This window comes from Mytilus californianus, unplaced genomic scaffold (assembly GCF_021869535.1).
Source record: "Mytilus californianus isolate M0D057914Y unplaced genomic scaffold, xbMytCali1.0.p SCAF_25, whole genome shotgun sequence".
NCBI lineage: Eukaryota > Metazoa > Mollusca > Bivalvia > Mytilida > Mytilidae > Mytilus > Mytilus californianus.
Window position 1 is genome coordinate 309,143 of NW_026262674.1, and position 22,326 is coordinate 331,468.

Consider the following 22,326-nt stretch of genomic DNA (forward strand, 5'->3'; position numbering starts at 1 on the left):
GACAAAAATTTAAAAAAAATTCGGCAATTATCATTTAACAGTGGCACCAAAACTTCTGCCATACACTAGGCTTGACAATAAAAAGTACCTGCAAAAAAATTAAAACCTTGTTGGCCATTTCAAGGTCAGAAGAATATGTGTGGGTAAAAATATGCAGTGTTCGACTAGTGCGAAATAAGAAAATTCAGTGCAGAATAATTGTCCATGGACTTACAAAATCAGTTGTCGATACATTTTATAGTAATGCCTGAAGATATTATAATATTTGATATTTCTCATACAATTTAAACCATGACATAATGGGCCGATTTATTGCAATCAAACTATGTTTAGTTTCAAACTAGTTTGCAAAACTATTCGTTTATTTCCACAAACCGGTTTAAACTAGTTTTCTTGTTTATCTCGTGGAAACTAAAATTAGTTCTTGAATTTGAGCAAACTGCTCATGGTGAAGTTTGATAGTTCGGTTTCTGCCACAAACATGGCGTCGTCGATATGAAAAAAATGAGACGTGAATCAGGATATACAGAAAACGTGCAGTGGATATGCGACCAACACGATAAAGGTGGTGGATTACGTATTTTCATGATGATATAAACCAGAGACATAAAAAAATCTTTGTATTACATGTCTCTAATGTCTCATGTATGAACATAAGAAGATGTGAAATGATTGCCAATGAGATCTATATCTATATAGTCAAAATAGTTTGAATGTAAGAAAAAAATGTGCCATGATGATGGACCACAAGTAATTAAATCAGATTACTTGGGTACATAAACACAAACCTCAACATATAACTTTTTAACTTCCGTGCCCCTGTGCTGAAGTGCACGTATCATACAGATGATTTCCATGGTACAAAGACAGTTAAAATGTGCTTGTATGCATCATATACAAGTCAACCCTTTCTTATCCGTTGCATACTTATTCATCGGAACATAAACGCACACTATAAACTAATTGGAAATTGCATTGCATAATTATTTACCAACACTGAACACATACACTAAAACAAATATTCAAATGGCTCAAACGTTGGGAAAATGCATTGCATAATCATTTACCTAAATTAAAAACATACACCGCTTAAAACTAATGTAAATGGCTGAACATTGGGAAAATGCTTTGCATAATTATTTACCAAAAAATAACCCCACAAAATAGAACTTATTCAAATTGCTAAAACACTCCCAACCTTTTTTAGCATATAATATACTATTGATCCAAATTGAAACAATAAAATCGGGGACATGTTTCACAAAGTTGTCCCAGAACGAAATAGTGCTTTCATAATAATGTCTTTATAGTCGCAGATTGATTTTTCAATGAGACAAAGCGATCCGCGTTTTTAGTCAACGGTATTCGACAAATAATATAAAAAAGATGTGGTATGAATGCCAATGAGACAACTCTCCATCCAAAACAGTGTAGTTTAAGTAAGCAATTACAGGTAACAGTAACACGAAGTACATTTTTTATTCAAAAAAGAACGAGTTCTGTTCATTAGTTTTATATAAATTTATCTATTCATAGTGGAAAAAGAATGGACTATACAAAGGACAATGTTGCTGTTCATGGAGACTATGCACGAAGAATTCAAACAAAAACAACATTGGTTTTTGTCAGAGCTTAAACAGATTGATTGATTGATTGTTGTTTGCTTTACGCCGCATTAGCACAGAAAGGCTATATCGCGGCGAGAGCTAATTCGAATATTATAACAATTTAAGGTATATTTTTAAAATCAGTCAAAAGGTCTTTCAATAAACTAAAATTCTAGACTAAAGCAAATTGATTATTTACAAATAAAAATCAACACTAAGATAACGTGATAAAAATTAAAATCGTTTTAAATATAACAACATTTTTATATATTATAATATATTCCAATTTCTTTTAAGAATGAAACAATATTTGTAAATGGAATATTATTAAATAAATCATACATATTATTGACATTGAAATGCTTCTTCCAAATATCAGCAAAGTCAATACAATTGATTAAAACATGTTTAATAGTATACTTGCAGTTACAAGGTATACATTGTGGTTCTACTTCATTTTTTAAAAGATATTCGTGTGTTATTCTAGTATGACCAATACGACATCTAGAAATAACACACTGATCTTTTCTGCACATAAAATTATTGAAAGGTTTACATAAATTAGGTTTAATTTCATGTAATTTATTACCATCTTTTTTACTCCATTCATTTTTCAATATATTAAAAACATATTCTCTAATATTAGATTTAAAATCGGTATATGGTATATCACAGTTAGATAAAGGGTCACCCAGGGCATTCTTTGCCTCAAGGTCTACAGCTGTGTTTCCAAAGATTCCAACATGACTCGGCACCCATAGAAATAATATTTCTTTAAGAAGAATTTTTAAATTCCTCATTACATATAAAATTTTGAGAATTGTTGGGTTTTTAATTTTAGTATTTTGTATAGCTTGTAAGCATGAAAGTGAATCTGAACATATAATAAATTTGGATTTATCTGAAGAAGCAATAAATTTCAAAGCCAAAATTATTGCTTCTGCTTCAGCAGTAAAGATCGATGCATCAGATGGCAAACGGAGAGTTGCAGCTCTGTCCCTGAAGACAGCAGCAGATGCAACTCTGTCACCATCTTTTGATCCATCAGTATAGACAGTTGAAAAATCTGAATAATTGGCTTTGATTTCAGCATAGTGTTGCTGAATTAAAAGAGGATTTGTTTTATTTTTATTGTGTTCACGGAGATCAAATATCATTTTTGGTTTGGGAAGTTCCCATGGAGGACATTTGCAAGTTTCAACTTGAGCAACAGATTTTAAATCAAAAGAAGCTAAATGTGATTTTAAACGTATACCTAACGGAGGAATTTTATTTTCATGTTTTGCAAAAATATCTTCATAAATTGGATTAAAAACACAGCTGTAGGCAGGATTATCTGAGTAGGCTTTTAGTTTGACAGCATATTGAAGTCCAAGCTTCAAACGTCTGTTAGAGAGTGAGTGCTCATCAGCCTCTACATACAGACTCTCAACTGGTGAGGTTTTAAATGCGCCAAGACAGAGACGCAAACCCTGATGATGCACAGCATCGAGAATCTGTATGTAGGACTTCCTTGCAGAGCCATACACTATAGAGCCATAATCTAGTTTAGATCTAACTAGAGATCTATATAAATTAAGTAAAATGTTGCGATCAGCACCCCAGTCGGTGCTGCCGACAACTTTTAAAATATCTAATGCTTTTAAACATTTCGATTTTAACATTTTGATATGGGGTAGAAAGGTTAACTTTTTATCGAAAATTAACCCAAGAAATTTGGTTTCATTAACCATTTTAATTGGGTTGCCGTACAAAGTGAGTTCTGGATCAAGATGCAATTTCCTTTTGTTACAAAAATGCATCCCGACCGTTTTTGAAATGGAAAATTTAAACCCATTTTCCGAGGCCCATTTTTCAATTCTTCCAAGACATAACTGTAATTGTCTTTCTATGTTATTCATATTTTTGCCTCTATAACATATTAAAAAGTCATCAACATACAATGAACCTTCAATATTACTTTTTAAAACTTCAACAAGGCTGTTGATTTTAAGACTAAATAATGTAACAGATAAAATACTGCCCTGAGGGACACCCATCTCTTGATCATATAGATCAGACATGGTTGAATTTACTCTAACATTAAATTGTCTGTTAGATAAAAAATTCGAAATAAAATTTGGCATATTGCCTTTCAACCCCATATCAAACAGATCTTTTAAAATACCATACTTCCATGTAGTATCATAGGCTTTTTCTAGATCGAAAAAGACCGACACTACATGTTCATTTTTCGCAAAACCATTACGGACAAATGATTCGAATCGAACAAGATGGTCAAGAGTACTGCGACCTTGGCGGAATCCACACTGGATATTGGCTAAAAGCCCATTGGATTCCAGGAACCAAACAAGGCGATCATTAACCATCCGTTCTAGTGTTTTACAGACACAACTGGTAAGAGCAATTGGCCGATAATTAATAGGATCCGTGTGATCTTTACTTGGTTTTGGAATAGGCACGACGGTTGCAAGCTTCCAGATTGATGGTAAATCACCAGATTCCCAGATGTTATTCATAAGCTGCAAAAGAGCTTCCAGCGAGGAATCTGGCAAGTGTTTTAACAGTTGGTAGTGAATATTATCAGGCCCACAAGCTGTATCATGGGCTTTTTATAGAGATGTTTTAAGTTCTTCAAGAGAAAAGAGTTTATTATAATTTTCACCATTTTTTGATTTAAAGTTTAATTTAATTTTTTCTTTTTGTTTTTTAACTTTTTTAAAATCCTACCTGTAGTTGTTAGAAGAAGAAGATTTCGCAAAAGTTTCACCAAGCTTGTTGGCAATATCCTTTTCAGATGTTAATAAATCATTGCCATTTTTTAAATGTTTAACTGTGGCTTTAGAATTTTTACCTTTTATCTTTTGTATCATGTTCCATACTTTTGTCATCGGAGTGCGAGATGTTATCTCCGAGACAAATTTCTTCCAAGACGTTCGTCGTGCTTGCCTGCAAGTCCGCCGTGCCTTAGCGCGAAAAACACGGAAATTACTCAAGTTTTCTGTCGTTGGTTGTTGGTTGAACCGTTTTTCAGATTTTTTACGGTCACCTATTGCTTGATCACAAGCATCATCAAACCATGGTTTGCTGGGATGTTTCGGATTTGCCGAGGTCTTAGGAATAGTTCTGTCAGCAATTGACGTTAAAATTGTATTAAAAGTTAAAATTGGATCTTGTACAGTCTCAAACATCTTTGACTGAAGTTCCGCTTGACAGAGATTCTCAAACAAGGACCAATCCGCCTTGTCAAGTTTCAAACGTGGTACTCTCTGTTGGGCAGAAGTAAAAAGATGTTCAAGTACTATTGGAAAGTGATCACTTCCACATAGATCATCATGAACACGCCATGAATAATCCAGAAGAAGAGAGGGATCGCAAATAGTGATATCAATAGCAGAATAAGACCCGTTTCCAGGATGAAGATAAGTATTAGATCCATCATTAAAAATGCATAATCCTTCTTGAGAGACAAAGTCCTCAATGATCTTACCTTTGATATTATGAGACTTGCTTCCCCACAAGGGGTTGTGTGCATTGAAGTCGCCCATAAGTATAAATGGTGAGGGTAATTGATCAGTGAGGTTTTTGAGTTTAGCTTTATCTATAATTGAATTGGGTGGAATATATATAGAACATAATGTAATTGTTTTATCTAATGATAAACGAATTGCAACTGCCTGCAGATCCGTGGTGAGTTGGACTGTGCTATGAATGACGTTGTCCTTCACAAAAATGGATGATCCGCCTGCAGCACGTTCATCTACCTTAGAAAATGTGCTATACATGTTGTATCCTTTTAAAGATACATTGTCACTTTCTTTTAAATGAGTTTCTTGAAGACAAAATGCGGTAGGTAAAAATGACTGAACTAGAAGCGTTAACTCGAGAAGATTTATTTTAAGACCTCGGCAATTCCATTGGATGATATTAGTCATGATTTGTTAATAGACGGGCGAATGCTATCGAGTTTGCCAGCATTCTTATTTCGCTCACCCTGAGATTGTAATCTTTCGGGTGGCGGAACACTTTCGATTTCCATTTCTGATTCGTCGTTAAGTGTTGAAAATCTGTTGTGTGAGGAGAGTCGTCGATCTCCAGGACCATGCGCAGCTGGTTTTACTCCGCCTCGACCCCTACCCCGCGACCTCGAATCAGAAGACTTCTGAGAGGATGTATTTGCTGGCTTCTTTGGGACATCCTTCTGTTCTGGAGAACGAAGAGGAGACGGGGCTTTAGAAGACTTTGTACTAGATGCAGAAGATAAACTAGTTTTATTAGATGCAGATGAAGGAGGACTATTGGAGATGGAAGAATCATCTATGTCACTGGGAAGATCCCAGACAGATTCACCGCCCCAACTGTCTGATTTAACTGTATCTTTTTTATTTGATTTCTTTTTTTCATTATTTTTAGATGATGACATTGAGCTCTGTAAGGAAGATTGAGTTGACTGAGTACTGGTTTTAGAAGGTGTTGGTTTTCTTGGAACTAATATTTTATCGTTAGGTTCTGTTTCAACAGGCAGCATTGTAAATGTCTCAGCATCAACTGGCCAGGTCATGCGAGTTTGTGTATGCTCGTGACTGAATGAGCGGACAACTTTGCTGGCGTACGATGGTCTGTTCGAAACAAGGAGATCATTCGAAACAGAAGCTATCTGTTTAGCTTCTGGGTAACTGATGTTTCTTTCTGTTTTAATTTTGATAATATTTTTTTCTTTAAGGTAAACAGGGCAGTCCCTATATGATGAAAAATGGGATTCACCACAGTTTACGCATTTAGAAGATTCAGAGCTACAGGTTGTTCCCTCGTGTCCTTCGTCAGAACACTTGAAGCATCTCTGCGTACCACGACATTGTTTGCTTCCATGACCAAACTTTTGACAAGTGAAGCATCGAATTGGGTTAGGGATAAACCTGTCAACTCTGATTCCGAAGCAACCTAAAGTAATAGATGGAGGAGGAGTTGGAGTATAAATGTCAAAAGATATGTATTTAATTTGATTATATTTCCATTCTTTTTTATTTGAAATCTAACAACATCAGTTACACCTTGGCTTGAAAGTTCCTCACAGATTTCTTCCACGGTAAGGTCACCAAGGTATTGACTTCTGTCTCGAATGATCCCCTTACAGCTGTTCAAACTGTTGTGAGGAGAGGCAGAAACAGGAAAGTTTGTAATTGTTGTCAGTGTAAGCAAATTTGTTGACTGACTTTTGTTGGAACATTCAACCAACAAATTGCCTGATCTCATTTTTGAAACTTTTTTTACAGTACCAGCAACGCTTTGAATTTGTTTGTGAATCACAAAGGGAGATATTTTGGAAATTGGTTTTTCATCTGTTCCTTTTATTACAATAAATCTGGGCCAACTGTCATCTTCCTGACAGGGCACTGAATCATCACATTTTCTTTTTTTGTGTATTAAAGCTGATTTAGAGGGTTGGTTTTGTTGTGCCATAGGAAATGAGAAAGATTCACCATTCTTGTCATCCACCCACCTCGGAGTGCCTACAAGGGCGATGCTGTGTTTCCGTGGCGAGCCGGGGTCAAGTGCTAATGCTGAAAACGAGCTCCAAGTATAACATGTATAACGTAGCTGGTCCCCAAAATTAGCACCCAAGATCCACTGCGGAAAGCACCAGATGTTCCAAGAATAGTATACTCAAGCAGAGCGTATCCATCAAGCGAAATAGAAAGCGTACCACTTGATTGACCCATGAGCCATCGCCTTCTTCAGTTATCCGAAATATAAATAGCTTAATTTAAAACACATGTGTATATAATGAAAATTGTTACAAGAAAGCTTATTGTTGAGGATTAACTGAAGGGCTCGACATGACCAGCCGATTGATCGAACCGGGTCCATCCGACCTCCCGTTTAGATGATATTGGAGCCAAAGCAGCTTATTGAACTATAGTCTCGTCCGTCCGGGTATTTTTCTGACCGTAAGAAGTCTGGCTACAGCCCTCATCCGCAAGGATCTCGTCAACCACCGACACGGGTAGCAACCCACGGCCAACGGGTTGGAGAGCCTATTTTATTTAAAACATCGGGCAACTCATACGATGTTCGGATCACTTTAGTCTGGTCTCTACCCTTCGACCTGTCCAGCATGGGTAACCCTACCAGGAGACGAAGCTCCAACTGGCATAGCTCTTGGGGTCACTGAGACATGCAAGCCCCCCGACCACGGCAAGGATAGCGATCCACCGGGGGGGAGCTTAAACAGCAACACAAGAACAAAATGAAGAAAAAGAAAGAAAAAAAGAAACTTACATCTGAGATTGCTCCTTTTGAAAATGTGACATTATTGATTCATCAATACATTTTACTAGGAATCTAATATTTTGTATGTTTTATTTATTGATTTTATAATTAACAGAAAAGAAGCGTAACATTTGTCATCATGTCAATGCACTTTAGACGCCTGAATCTACCATTTAGTGGCCTGAATGCCCTTTGAATACACATTCTTTTCGAAATGTGTATGAAATGGTAGCGTTTCTGGTCACCGGTTAGGTACCCAAAATCTTTGAAAGGTCTCAATAGCCGCTCAGTTAATCCATACGCGGAATGTCCGATCAAATGTTTGTCAAGTGTCTGCGGGGAAGAGTTCATAAAATTGATAATGGAAATGGGGAATGTGTCAAAAAGGCAGCGACCCGAAAAAAAGAGCAGAAAACAGCCGAAGACTACCAATTGGTCTTCAATACAGCAAGAAATTTATCCTTATATTCAAATGCTTTGCCATAAACAGGCGAGTTTTTCAAAACCCTACAATCAAGAACCGAACCCGGCCATTTACATAAAACATCCAGAAAATGTAAATTCTGGTCACAAAATGCTTGCACTACGATAGATGGAATTATTTTTGCTGGTAATAATATTGTTCAGCATCAAATGTAGGTAATTTCATTGGTATATGGGAGCCATCCATAGCACATATATCACCAAGAAAACCTTTGTGCTGGAAAATAAAAATTGTTGACAGTTCTTAGACTTTTAATCCGTTAGGCCATTTAAACAAATCAGGTAGCATTTTAGAACAAATAATTGACTGTGCTCTTTGGACAATGGCATACGCCAAAGTTATTAGCTATTTCTCTCAGTGTAAGTTGGGAAGAGGTATATCTAATGAATATCAACAGCTGTTTCTCTAGATAGATATAGGAAGATGTGGTATGAGTGCCAATCAGACACCTCTCCATCCAAATAACAATTTTTAAAAGTAAACCATTATATGTCAAGATGTCAAGATATGGCCTTCAACACGGAGCCTTGGCTCACACCGAACAACAAGCTATAAAGGGCCCCAAAATTACTAGTGTAAAACCATTCAAACTTGAAAACAAACGGTCTAATCTATATAAAAAAACGAGAAACACATATAAATTACATAAACAAACGACAACTACTGTACATCAGATTCCTGACTTAGGACAGGTGCAAACATTTTAAACATTTTAATGGTACCAAACAATCTCCCTTTTTCTGAAACAATAGTGTAACATCACAACATAGAAAAACACACGGTCTATACACTTTCATAATACCTCACTTATTTCCAACATTTAATACACATGGGATAAATGAATGACTACTTTGTTAAAAGTGCATCTGCTCATTCTGAAATGTTGTAATAAGTCATCTGATGGAGTACAATCGAAGTAAATTTTCACCATAGTCTTTCATTCTGGCTATCTTTGTACAATTCTATGTGACAACCAACATAAATGTGAACTGACATGTTCTGTGTAAAAAATGGTGATTAATTTGCCTTAACCATGTATCTGCCCTCATCCTCTTTTTGAGCTCACCAATTTATCATCATAGAAGATCAGTCATATAAAAAAGATGTAGTATAACTGCCAATGAGACAACTCCCCACAAGAGACTATGCAAATGACAAAGAAATTAACAGCTATGGTCACCATACGGCCTTCAACAATGAGCAAAATCCATACCGTATGCATAATCAGCTGTAAAAGACCCCAAAATCACAAATTTAAAACAATTCATACGAGAAAACTAATGGCATTAATGTTAAAAAAAAAAGGATAAAAAAACAAAACATGTCAAGTAATGAAACCATATGTTCACCGAAATTGAGAGCGAATTTATTGCAACCCGTTTGGGTTTGGTTTTTGGGTTTAGAAAACCAGTTAAGGGTTTAGAAAAATCAGTTTGTAACTATACCCTGGTTTCCTAAATTTCGGTGAACAAATGGTTTCATTACTAAACATGTTTTGTTTTTTGTTAATTTTTTTGTACATTAATAAGCCCGTTAGTTTTCTCGTTTGAATTGTTTTACATTTGTGATGTTGGGGCCTTTTATAGCTGATTGTGCATGTGGTATGGGCTTTGCTAATTTTTGAAGGCCGTATGGTGACCATAGCTGTCAATTTCTGTGTCATTTGGTCTCTTGTGGAGAGTTGTCTTGTTGGAAATCTTCTTTTTTATATGGTTGATATTCTTACGGTGATAAGATTGGTTAGCACAACGTGAGAATGAGAGGGTAGATACATGGCTAAGGCAAATGAATCACCATTTATTACACAGAACATGTCAGTTCACATTTATGTTGGCTGTCATATAGAAACAAAAAAAAAAGATAGCAAGAATGAAAGACTACGGTGAAAATGTACTTCCATTGTATTCCATCAGATGACTTTAGACAATGTTCAATAATGAGCAGATCTCTATTTGACAGAGTAGTCATTCGTTTATCCTATATATTAAATGTTGGATTGATTGATTGATTGATTGTTGGTTGCTTAACGTCCAGTGGCAAATATTTCATGCATATTCAGGACGAGAACAAGTTCACAATAAATACAATAGGTAGGTTCTGTAATAGATTAAGGGATTATGGTCGGAGAAATTTAGACTGCCACGGGAAATGAGGGTATATTGGATAGGGACAGAAATTTAGCCTTGCAACAGGTCACCTACGGACCCCTCAAAGAGTTGTTGCAAGGGTTCTTAACGTGCAAAGAGCGTGGCACTCTCTTTACACGAGGCATAGGATTTAACGTCCCCATTCTGACCGGACGTGGCTGCAAATTTGTACATCCCGCACAGCCAAACGGACGCCCCACTTTAGCACGGGTTTTACTGCCGGTCGGAGGAAGACCAATGGTGACCATACTTCTATTCCCCAGTCACCCTTGGGGGTTTAAAAGTTGGAAATAAGTGAGGTATTATGAAAGTGTCTATATATAGATCTAGAGAAACAACTGTTTTAATATTCATTAAGGGCGTAAGATTCAGTTACATATACCTCTTCCAAACATACACTGAGAGAAATAGCTGATAACTTTGGACGTTAAGCAACCAACAATCAATTATACAATGTCGGTGATTAGAAGATTATCAGATTTGTGTTTCAACCAAGAAAGTGATTACATGATATTAACTGTGTGTTCTATTATTGCGTATATAAATATGTATGTAATAGAGGGACAATAAACTTACTATTCCACGAATATCCAGTCAGTAAGTGTTTTATTATATCGATTGATTGATTGATTGTTGGTTGCTTAACGTCCAGTGGCAAATATTTCATGCATATTCAGGACGAGAACAAGTTCACAATAAATACAATAAGTAGGTTCTGTAATAGATTAACGGATTAAGGTCGGAGAAATTTAGACTGCCACGGGAAATGAGGGTATATTGGATAGGGACAGAAATTTAGCCTTGCAACAGGTCACCTACGGACCCCTCAAAGAGTTGTTGCAAGGGTTCTTAACGTGCAAAGAGCGTGGCACTCTCTTTACACGAGGCATCGGATTTTACGTCCCCATTCTGACCGGACGTGGCTGCAAATTTGTACATCCCGCACAGCCAAACGGACGCCCCACTTTAGCACGGGTTTTACTGCCGGTCGGAGGAAGACCAATGGTGACCATACTTCTATTCCCCAGTCACCCTTGGGGGCTTTTTTTTATTATATCGAAAAAGACAACAGACAATAAATGGCGGTGATAAGTCAACTATCGTAATATTAAAAAGAAGAAACCAAACCATAACGTTTACTTCATAGATATGTTCAAATGCTAAGGCTACGTCTTGCACTGACGCCAACCCTATACTAGTACAATAGGTAAAACACGACGTCGTTACTCCCGCGTTATTTTCCAAATTCTCCAATCGCGCAGCTGCAGTAAAAATTCCGCGAAATATAATGACACTTGCGGTCAAATAGTTTCATCCAGGTCCAATAGTTGGAAATTTTTGACCGGTCCAATAGTTCAAAGCTTGTAATTTGCAAACCAGTGAAAATATTGTGTACTTATTTTATATAGAAAATGATAACTGAGGTATAATAATACTGAATATTTATAAGAAGAGTAATGACGGAATGCATTTTTGTTATAATTAATATGTATATTCAAGAATGAGTGATGAAATAATGCAGTGAAGGAACTGCAACAGTTCACCATCTCGCGATCCGCCCACATTTCATCCGTTGGACCAATACTGTCCAGTGAGAAAATGTTGTTAATGTATGATCAATCTAAATGCAATGACATAAATTCGTGTGTAAAAATACTATGATATCGTAAAATTTAGGGCAGGATTACTTTGATAGGCTACTTGTCTTTAGATTGACCTTGTTGAATGGTGTGTATGTACTAGCAACGTCTATTTTTTTTTACCTGTATATGTAAAAAGTTAGTCGTTGCTAGTAAGATAGCTGTATTATTGACTTTATTTTACAATATATCCTTATAGTCTAGTCAATTTAGTGAACAACTTGAACTAATTGCAACCCAAGGTATTTCTTGAAAAACAAGTCTGTTACTATCTATGAACAACATACTAAAACTATACAAAAATATATTTTGCGGAAAGTGGTGTAATTAATCAAAAACTTTTGTACTAAAAGTAAGGTTATATGAGTTGCTCCCCCTTATTTGCCAAAGTTGAAAAAAATTGATTTATACAAAAAAAGTTCTGTATTTTTTAAAACAGTTGATATAATTCAATACAATACATAATTATATCAGCTTAAAAGAATAATATTACAACTGCATCACTTCCCTGTCTCAAAATTTGTATATTTGAATAAAGATATAGACCGAGATTGTGTTCTGCTATTTTACAATCCAAGCATATAATTCTCTACCACATTGTTGGTATGTAACCTATAAATGAAAAGCTGCACTTAATTAGAATAACCAACTTAGTCACAAGCTTACTCGGTATTTGAAAGAATTCTGCCCCTGTTTTAAAGGCACAGAAAGTTCATTTTTGGTTGGGGGGGCCACAACTTTATAAAGAAAACAATATTTTTTTATTTTTTTCCATTTTCTTCCTGGAACAAACATGTTCTGATTTAAAATTCAACAATGTTTTTCACGAAAAAATAAGAATGAAGAGTTTGTGCATGTTTTAAAAATATTTTTTTTCACAAACGAAAATTTTAGGCTCTTGAAACAAATAGCTACTCATGTAATTGGCGACGATCTCAGAACTCACAGACATTATAAATGAAGCTTTTACTGTAAAACTGAATCTACTTTTTACTTAGGTTGCTAATTAGATGTGTACTGATTTATATTTTAGTCGATGCCAACAGTTTTTGATATTTAATCATCAACTGTGATTAGCTTTGAACTAGCTATGAGAACTCAAGTTTCATACTCCACGCTGATCTTTTTGAATTGAGCCATTTCCAACTGAGTTTTACAATTTGTTCTTCTGTTGTTTGCTATCTCAAAATTGTTCCTGATGAAGGAAGGTTTGACTGCTCGCAAACATGGATAATCCAGCACACTATGAATATGATTATCACAAGTAAGGGACCCTTTATTACTTGGTGGTTATTGTTTTTCTGTCTGTCCTATTTGTTTTTCCATCTATTGTCTTAACAGTTTTATATCTTAACGATGAACTATTATAGTTGTTAATATCCACACCCAAAAATTTGTTATCTCTTGTGGAAAAGTTTCTCATTGGCAATAATACAACATTTTCTTATGTTTTTAAAGTGGGGGGATTTTACAACAAATTATGATTTCACTGGCAAGCGATCAAACATACTACCAAGAGATCACTGATAAAGTTTAGTGAACCTTAAAAGCTAAAAATTTATATTCATCAGGCATGAGATGTATTTTTAAAAATATTTTTTTGGTTTCGTTCAAATGAGTTGAATGCAGATCATCACATTCCGTAAGCAGAAAACGGCGTCTTGAACATTGATATTTCTGTAATAGAGTATACTTATGAATAAAGAGAGAGTTCAGGTTTTTAAGGTCAATGAGAATGCAACCCAAACGACTAACAAAAACCAACAGACATAATTTCTGATTAGACTTGACTATCTAACCGCTATCTCTGGCCATAAAAGAGGGACGAAAGATACCAGAAGTACTCATAAGTTGCCCACTTTTTTATAGTTCTTAGGCTAAAGCTGATTAACTTTTACTAAATTATTTCAATGAGATATCTTAAAGAAGGAAATGGAAATGTATATATATAAATATATCTTTGACCTTATTATTTTTATACAGTAGACTACCCATGTTAATGCTTTGTCATTATCATTTGGTTGATGTTTCAGACCACCATATACAGGTTTACAGGGTACACAAATAAGGCGCTGTTACTATTAACACTTCCTCCTGGAAGTGATCCCATCAATTTAACAGTGGTTATCTCATTTTCCAACATCCAAAATTGGACCACTTTGGTAGAATTACTATTTGAATTCACCCTCTTGAGGTAAACTCATTTAGTATATGTTTCAAATTTAAAAAGCTTATTTATCTGAAATTAAATGTGGATATCTATTGAGCTTGCTAAATAAAATTAGTCGTGTTTAACTGTGACTTTATGCAATTTAATTTATGTTGAAAAGTAGCTAATGTAAAAATACACAAAAAAAGGACTGCAATCCATGACGATGCAAGGACAGCCGAAAAATAACTCTTCCAACAATTAACATGACAAAATCAAAGTCAGTAACCAAACTGATTTAGCTATTTTTGAACACAATCAAATGTTTTATTATACCTACACAATCATATGATTACTATAAATACATAACAGAAACAAAAGATAAATATTTCAAACTTTCACAAAATGCACTTCTTTAAAACTGAGTTTTACTGTGTGTTTATTTATTCTACATTGTCTAGAGAAACTAGGGGAGAGTTGAGTTCTCACACAACATGTTTTACCCCCGCCAAATTATTCCACCTCTCCCAAGTCAGGAGCCTCTAGCCTTTGTCTGTCTTGTTTTTCGGATTATGCGTCTGTTCGTTCGTCTAATCGTCCATCTGTCCCGCTTCAGATTAAAGTTTTTGATAAAGTTTTTGGTCAAGGTAGTTTTTGATTAAGTTGAAGTCCAATCAACTTGAAACTTGGTACACATGTTCTCTACGATATGATCTTTCCAATTTTAATGCCAAATTAGAGTAGTGATCCCAATTTCATGGTCCACTGATTAGACATAAGAAGATGAGGTATGAGTGCCAATGAGACAATTCTACATCCAAGTCACAATTTGTCAAAGTAAACCATTATAGTTTAAAGTACTGTCTTCAACACAGAGCCTTGGCTAACACCGAACAGCAAGCTATACAGGGATCCAAAAAATACTAGTGTAAAACCTTTCAAAACATAGAAATGTTAGTGCAGATGGGGCATCCGTGTACTATGGACGCATACTTGATTTGCAATTAGTTTGTAAAATCAAAATATTTCACACAATAAATGAACTATAATTGATTTCGAATACAAGAGGAATACATATGCATATCAACATTAGATTATACAGTCTGTCTATAAAGATCCTATATTCAAAGTTTTAACCATGAATAACCGAGCTTTTTATTTCCATTTTCACAATTTTTCTACAAATCACATTTTACACAAGAATCACATTTTTTTTTAAATACTAATAGCCATTGGACTTCTTAAGATAAACATCAAGTAGTATTTTCTATTTAGATCCCAATTAGAAAGTTTTAACCATCAATAACGAGATTTTTTTCATTTCCGGTTTTCAGGTTTTCTGTCTTAAAACATATTTTCAACCAAAATTACCCAAATATAAATATTGATAGATAAAGGACTTCACAAAATATACATAAGATAGTATGTTTCTTTTTTCTATATAGATCAAATTTCCAAAATGTTAACCATTTACAACAGAGATTTTCTACGTTTCCAGTTTTCAACCTTTTTTCACTAAAAATCACTTATTTAACCTCAAAATTACTTCAATATGAATAATAATGACAAGAGGACTACATAATAGTCTATTAAGATAAGGTTTCCAGTCGTCAACAAGTGTTAGGTCCATAAATGTTACCATAAATAACAATTTTTCCTCTTTTCCAGTTTTCAGCATTTTTTCTCTAAAAACCACATTTTTTACCCCAAAACGCAAATCATATCAATGTATAGTTTTAGTATGTTGTTTGTACAAGTCTATATTTTGATTTGCACTCAAAAAACCTTGTGTTGCAATTAGTTGGAGGTTGAGTGATTTTAGAGCTATTAGAATCCCATAAGGGGCGGGATCAAGACATGGCCATTGAAACTATACATTTTTATTTTATATAACCTTGAAAGATTTTTCGAACAAATTAAATTTTACGGACACAAATGATATCGGATATGTTCTTTACTTACTACAATCCCCTTCCCTTTCATGAATGTGACCTACCGAATTAGACTATTTACCGGATTTGTTATCACATAACAACACGACGGGTATCAGATAAAGGATACTACAGATACAGTTAAGTTGGCCTCGTATCTTGACTTACATCTAGAAATTTACAATAAGGGTCGGTTGAAAACAAAACTTTACGACAAAAGAGATGATTTCAGCTTTCCAATTGTGAACTTTCCATTTCTAAGAAGCAACATTCCAGCAGCACCTGCATACGGTGTATATATCTCCCAATTGATACGATTTTCCCGTGCTTGCATTTCCTATCATGATTTTCTTGATAGAGGGTTGTTGCTCACAAGGAAGCTATTAAACCACGAGTTCCAAATGGTGAAGTTAAAATCATCACTTCGTAAATTTTACGGACGCAATCACGAGTTGGTTGACCGTTATGAAATAACCGTTTCACAAATGATATCGGATATGTTCCTTACGTCGTAACTACAAACCCCTTCCCTTTCATGAATGTGACCTACCGAATTAGACTATTTACCGGATTTGTTATCACATAAGCAACACGACGGGTGCCACATGTGGAGCAGGATCTGCTTACCCTTCCGGAGCACCTGAGATCACCCCTAGTTTTTGGTGGGGTTCGTGTTGCTTATTCTTTAGTTTTCTTTGTTGTGTCATGTGTACTATTGTTTGTATGTTTTCTCTTTTTCATTTTTAGCCATGGCATTGTCAGTTTATTTTCGATTTATGAGTTTGACTGTCCCTCTGGTATCTTTCGTCCCTCTTTTAAAGTATAAATAAATACATAAAATGCTACAGATATTTTGTAAAATAACTAGTTACTGCCATCTCGTTAAAATTACTTACTTACAAGCAACGATTGATTGATTGTTGGTTGCTTTACGTCCAGTGGCAAATATTTCATGCATATTCAGGACGAGAACAAATTAACAATAAATACAATAGGTAGGTTCTGTAATAGGGGCGTCCGGGATTTAAGTCAGAGAAATTTAGACTGCCACGGGAAATGAGGGTATATTGGATAGGGACAGAAATTTAGCCTTGCAACAGGTCACCTACGGACCTCTCAAAGAGTTGTTGGAAGAGTTCTTAACGTGCAAAGAGCGTGGCACTCTCTTTACACGAGGCATCGGATTTAACGTCCCCATTCTGACCGGACGTGGCTGCAAATTTGTACATCCCGCACAGCCAAACGGACGCCCCACTTTAGCAAGGGTTTTACTGCCGGTCGGAGGAAGACCAATGGTGACCATACTTCTATTCCCCAGTCACCCTTGGGGAGTACAAGCAACGACAAATGTATTTACACATAGAGGTAAAATAAATAGTCGACTCGTTGCAAGTACATGCACACCACTCAATTAATACAAGTAGCTCTTCTAAGAAATCCTGCTGTAAATTACAACAACACCGGTATCAAATGAATTAGTTTGAAAATTATAAACATTGCGTCGTAATTATTAATGAATTTATGTCGATGCACAACTGTTAACAATTATTCACCAGGGACATAAAAGGTTTTCTGGAATGTGTGGAGAAAAAATAATATGACTCATCACCGAAAAGAAAAAATAGTTTGTTTAGAAAAATTGCAATAAAAAAACCGAATTGTTGCCGAATTAAATTTTGGAATAAATCTGTTAAGAGTAAGTAGGGACAAGACATCCACCGAGAGTCCACTACGGACGAAACTAATGTTTTCTTTACAATATGCACGATTGTTCAGGATGATCGCTTGTCATGTTTTGGAATTTTTGTCAGATTTCCAGAAACCTGTGAGAACTTAAACTTGTAAATGATAAAGCTATGAAAAATCAAGCGAGATCATTTTCCCGCCACAATTTCAATGTCAAATATCTCGAAAACAAGCACATTGACCTATATATATTTTTTGCTCTTTTGATTCCTGTATTAATTCCCTATCAATATATACTAGTGTTTTGAAAAGTTTTTAAACTGAAGAGCGAACTAACTCCCTTAACGCCAATCTTTTCTCAGTGCAGCTAAATGAGTCATCAGCAATATGCACAAATGTGTTATACATTCATATGTAATCATTTTCCCAAATTCTTTGAATGTAAATTTTACTCATTGACTTTCCATTCTACCCTTTATATGTTTCGGCCCTCATATGAATTTCAGATGATCTCGTTCATGCCACGTTTACATTACTAATCCAAATAATTACTCCGCCTTGAAATACATTGTAATTTACGGAGGAAGGCGTCATGGCTAAAATTAGTCATAATTATTGGGTCCCCAAGGGTGACTGGGTAATTGAAATATGGTCACTTGGTCTTCTCCCGACCGGCAGTAAAACGCTTGCCGAAGTGGGGCGTCCGTTTGGCTGTGCGGGATGAATCAAGTTCACAGTCACGTCCGGTCAGAATGGGAACGTTAAATCCGATGCCTCGTGTTGCACGTTAAGAACCCTTGCTACAACTCTTTGAGGGGTCCGTAGGTGGCCTGTTGTAAGGCAAAATTGCTGTCCAATCCAATATACCCTCAACTTCCAGTGGCAGTCCAAATTTCCCCGACCATTATCCTTAATGGCCTCTATTATGACAAGACCTACCTATTGTATTTATTGTGAACTTGTTCTCGTCCTGAATATGCATGCAATATTTGCCACTGGACGTTAAGCAACCAACAATCAATCAATCATAATTTTTGGACTAATATATAACTAAACTAGTAATTAAAATAATCGTAGACGGTCGGTTGATTTAATAATGCCACAAAATGGTTCATTTCATCTTATTGAACAAAAGTAATGTATGCAATAGCCAACAAAGTTGGTACAAAAGCCAAAATTATCTTTTGGCATGACACCCTCGCCTTAAAAAAGTTGAGAAGATATATGATTACGGTCTGTCTTTAGTTGTGCAAATGCAAATGAATTGAGGATAAAAAAATATTAATTCAACGCATTGTTGAATTGTATTTTATTTCAGCTTTTTACCATTTGTTTGATTGGGAATAAATCGGATAAGTTGTGGTTGTATTACTTGTGGACAGATAAGCTGTGGTTGGATAAGTTGTGTTGTATTACTTGTGAACGGATAAGCTGTGGTTGGATAAGTTGTGTTGTATTACTTGTGGACGGATAAGCTGTGGTTGGATAAGTTGTGGTTGTTTTACTTGTGGACAGATAAGCTGTGGTTGGATAAGTTGTGGTTGTTTTACTTGTGGACGGATAAGCTGTGGTTGGATACGTTGTGGTTGGATAAGTTGTGGTTGTATTACTTGTGGACGGATAAGCTGTGGTTGGATAAGTTGTGGTTGTTTTACTTGTGGACGGATAAGCTGTGGTTGGATAAGTTGTGGTTGTATTACTTGTGGACAAATAAGCTGTGGTTGGATAAGTTGTGGTTGTTTTAATTGTGGACGGATAAGCTGTGGTTGGATAAGTTGTGGTTGTATTACTTGTGGACGGATAAGTTGTGGTTGTTTTACTTGTGGACGGATAAGCTGTGGTTGGATAAGTTGTGGTTGTATTACTTGTGGACAGATAAGCTGTGGTTGGATAAGTTGTGGTTGTTTTACTTGTGGACGGATAAGCTGTGGTTGGATAAGTTGTGGTTGTATTACTTGTGGACGGATAAGCTGTGGTTGGATAAGTTGTGGTTGTATTACTTGTGGACGGATAAGCTGTGGTTGGATAATTTGTGTTGTATTACTTGTAGACGGATAAGCTGTGGTTGGATAAGTTGTGGTTGTATTACTTGTGGACGGATAAGCTGTGGTTGGATAAGTTGTGGTTGTATTACTTGTGGACGGATAAGCTGTGGTTAGATAATTTGTTGGTTGGATACGTTGTGGTTGGATAAGTTGTGGTTGTATTACTGAATATGCATGCAATATTTGCCACTGGACGTTAAGCAACTAACAATCAATCAATCATAATTTTTGGACTAATATATAACTAAACTAGTAATTAAAATAATCGTAGACGGTCGGTTGATTTAATAATGCCACAAAATGGTTCACTTCATCTTATTAAACAAAAGTAATGTATGCAATAGCCAACAAAGTTGGTACAAAAGCCAAAATTATCTTTTGGCATGACACCCTCGCCTTAAAAAAGTTGAGAAGATATATGATTACGGTCTGTCTTTAGTTGTGCAAATGCAAATGAATTGAGGATAAAAAAAATATTAATTCAACGCATTGTTGAATTGTATTTTATTTCAGCTTTTTACCATTTGTTTGATTGGGAATAAATCGGATAAGTTGTGGTTGTATTACTTGTGGACAGATAAGCTGTGGTTGGATAAGTTGTGTTGTATTACTTGTGGACGGATAAGCTGTGGTTGGATAAGTTGTGTTGTATTACTTGTGGACGGATAAGCTGTGGTTGGATAAGTTGTGGTTGTTTTACTTGTGGACAGATAAGCTGTGGTTGGATAAGTTGTGGTTGTTCTACTTGTGGACGGATAAGCTGTGGTTGGATACGTTGTGGTTGGATAAGTTGTGGTTGTATTACTTGTGAACGGATAAGCTGTGATTGGATAAGTTGTGTTGTATTACTTGTGGACGGATAAGCTGTGGTTGGATTATTTGTGTTGTATTACTTGTGGACGGATAAGCTGTGATTGGATAAGTTGTGTTGTATTACTTGTGGACAGATAAGCTGTGGTTGGATAAGTTGTGGTTGTTTTACTTGTGGACAGATAAGCTGTGGTTGGATAAGTTGTGGTTGTTTTACTTGTGGACGGATAAGCTGTGGTTGGATACGTTGTGGTTGGATAAGTTGTGGTTGTATTACTTGTGAACGGATAAGCTGTGATTGGATAAGTTGTGTTGTATTACTTGTGGACGGATAAGCTGTGGTTGGATAATTTGTGTTGTATTACTTGTGGACGGATAAGCTGTGATTGGATAAGTTGTGTTGTATTACTTGTGGACAGATAAGCTGTGGTTGGATAAGTTGTGGTTGTTTTACTTGTGGACAGATAAGCTGTGGTTGGATAAGTTGTGGTTGTATTACTTGTGGACTGATAAGCTGTGGTTGGATAATTTGTGTTGTATTACTTGTGGAAAATACGCTGTGTTGTATTAATTGTAATATCACTAGGTGGATGGATGAGTGGTGGTTAGATAAGTTGTTGTTGTAAAGTTCTCAAATGGTGCTGAAAGATTATATATATCTACTCCAGTGTGAATGATGTTTCTCTTTTTTTATGGCAGAGAGAGTTTTAGAAATTGTTTTTAATATTTTTCTGTTAAAAAGCAAATTACTTTTTTACAGTACGTAGTTTAAATCAGGTCTTACAATTATTTTAGCATGTATGCACATGTACACATAATTAGCTTAATAATAAACATTTACCATGTATGTATATTAATATATTTATGTACGTAAGGCGTATGAATTTTCAATAAGAAAACGCGGGCTAATTGTAATAACAATAGAATAAAAAGTCCGTTAGTATTTAAAGTGTTGCGTGCACGAGAAAAGTTTATCGACAAGGGCGGCGACCATCGAGTTGTGTACTATTAGTTGTGTATATTTAGGAAGATTTCGTGACAAGTCATGTCTGATAAAGAAACTGGAGAGACGCCTGAGCCGGACAGAGTTTCTGACGAAGAAGTAACTAATGCAGATTTATTGTCGTTATTTAAGACCTACATGAATGGAAAATTAGCTGGGCTGGAGAGAAATTTTGAAGACAAAACTCATACCCTCGCTAAAAAGGTAAAGAAAAGTGAGAATTCTTTCCGTTTTAAAGGCAACCAGATTCAATACGAATTGAATGCAGATATCATAGACAATATTGAGAGAGCCGTAGAGTTTATGGAGAGCAAAAGGTCCGCCAGAGCTACGAGGCTCCTTGATGAGTCTTTACAGTCACTTAAGAAACGCAACAAGATGATCAGGATAGCTGATAAGTCCGAGGGTGGCTGGAACACTGTTCAGGAGTACCTTTCAGATGACGTCGCGAGCGATTCTGAAGATGAAAAGCGTATCAGGGCGGCGGAGAATCGAGCAGTCCGTAAGATTAAATCAACTAAGACGGAGAAAAGACAAGGCCGTAAAAGACCCGC

General features: G+C 35.7%; 1 protein-coding gene across 1 annotated transcript in view; it reads right to left on the bottom strand.

Moving 5' to 3' along the window:
• Positions 1 to 22,326, bottom strand: part of LOC127732465 (salivary glue protein Sgs-3-like) — an 89,482-nt gene that overhangs the window by 53,867 nt on the left and 13,289 nt on the right. The window contains exons 3-6 of the mRNA XM_052241503.1: positions 21,179 to 21,283; positions 20,897 to 21,001; positions 20,615 to 20,719; positions 19,375 to 19,929 (exon numbers count right to left, since the gene is read on the bottom strand). Of these exons, the coding sequence (XP_052097463.1) occupies positions 19,375 to 19,929; positions 20,615 to 20,719; positions 20,897 to 21,001; positions 21,179 to 21,283 (870 nt within the window). The remainder of the gene's footprint in view (positions 1 to 19,374; positions 19,930 to 20,614; positions 20,720 to 20,896; positions 21,002 to 21,178; positions 21,284 to 22,326) is intronic.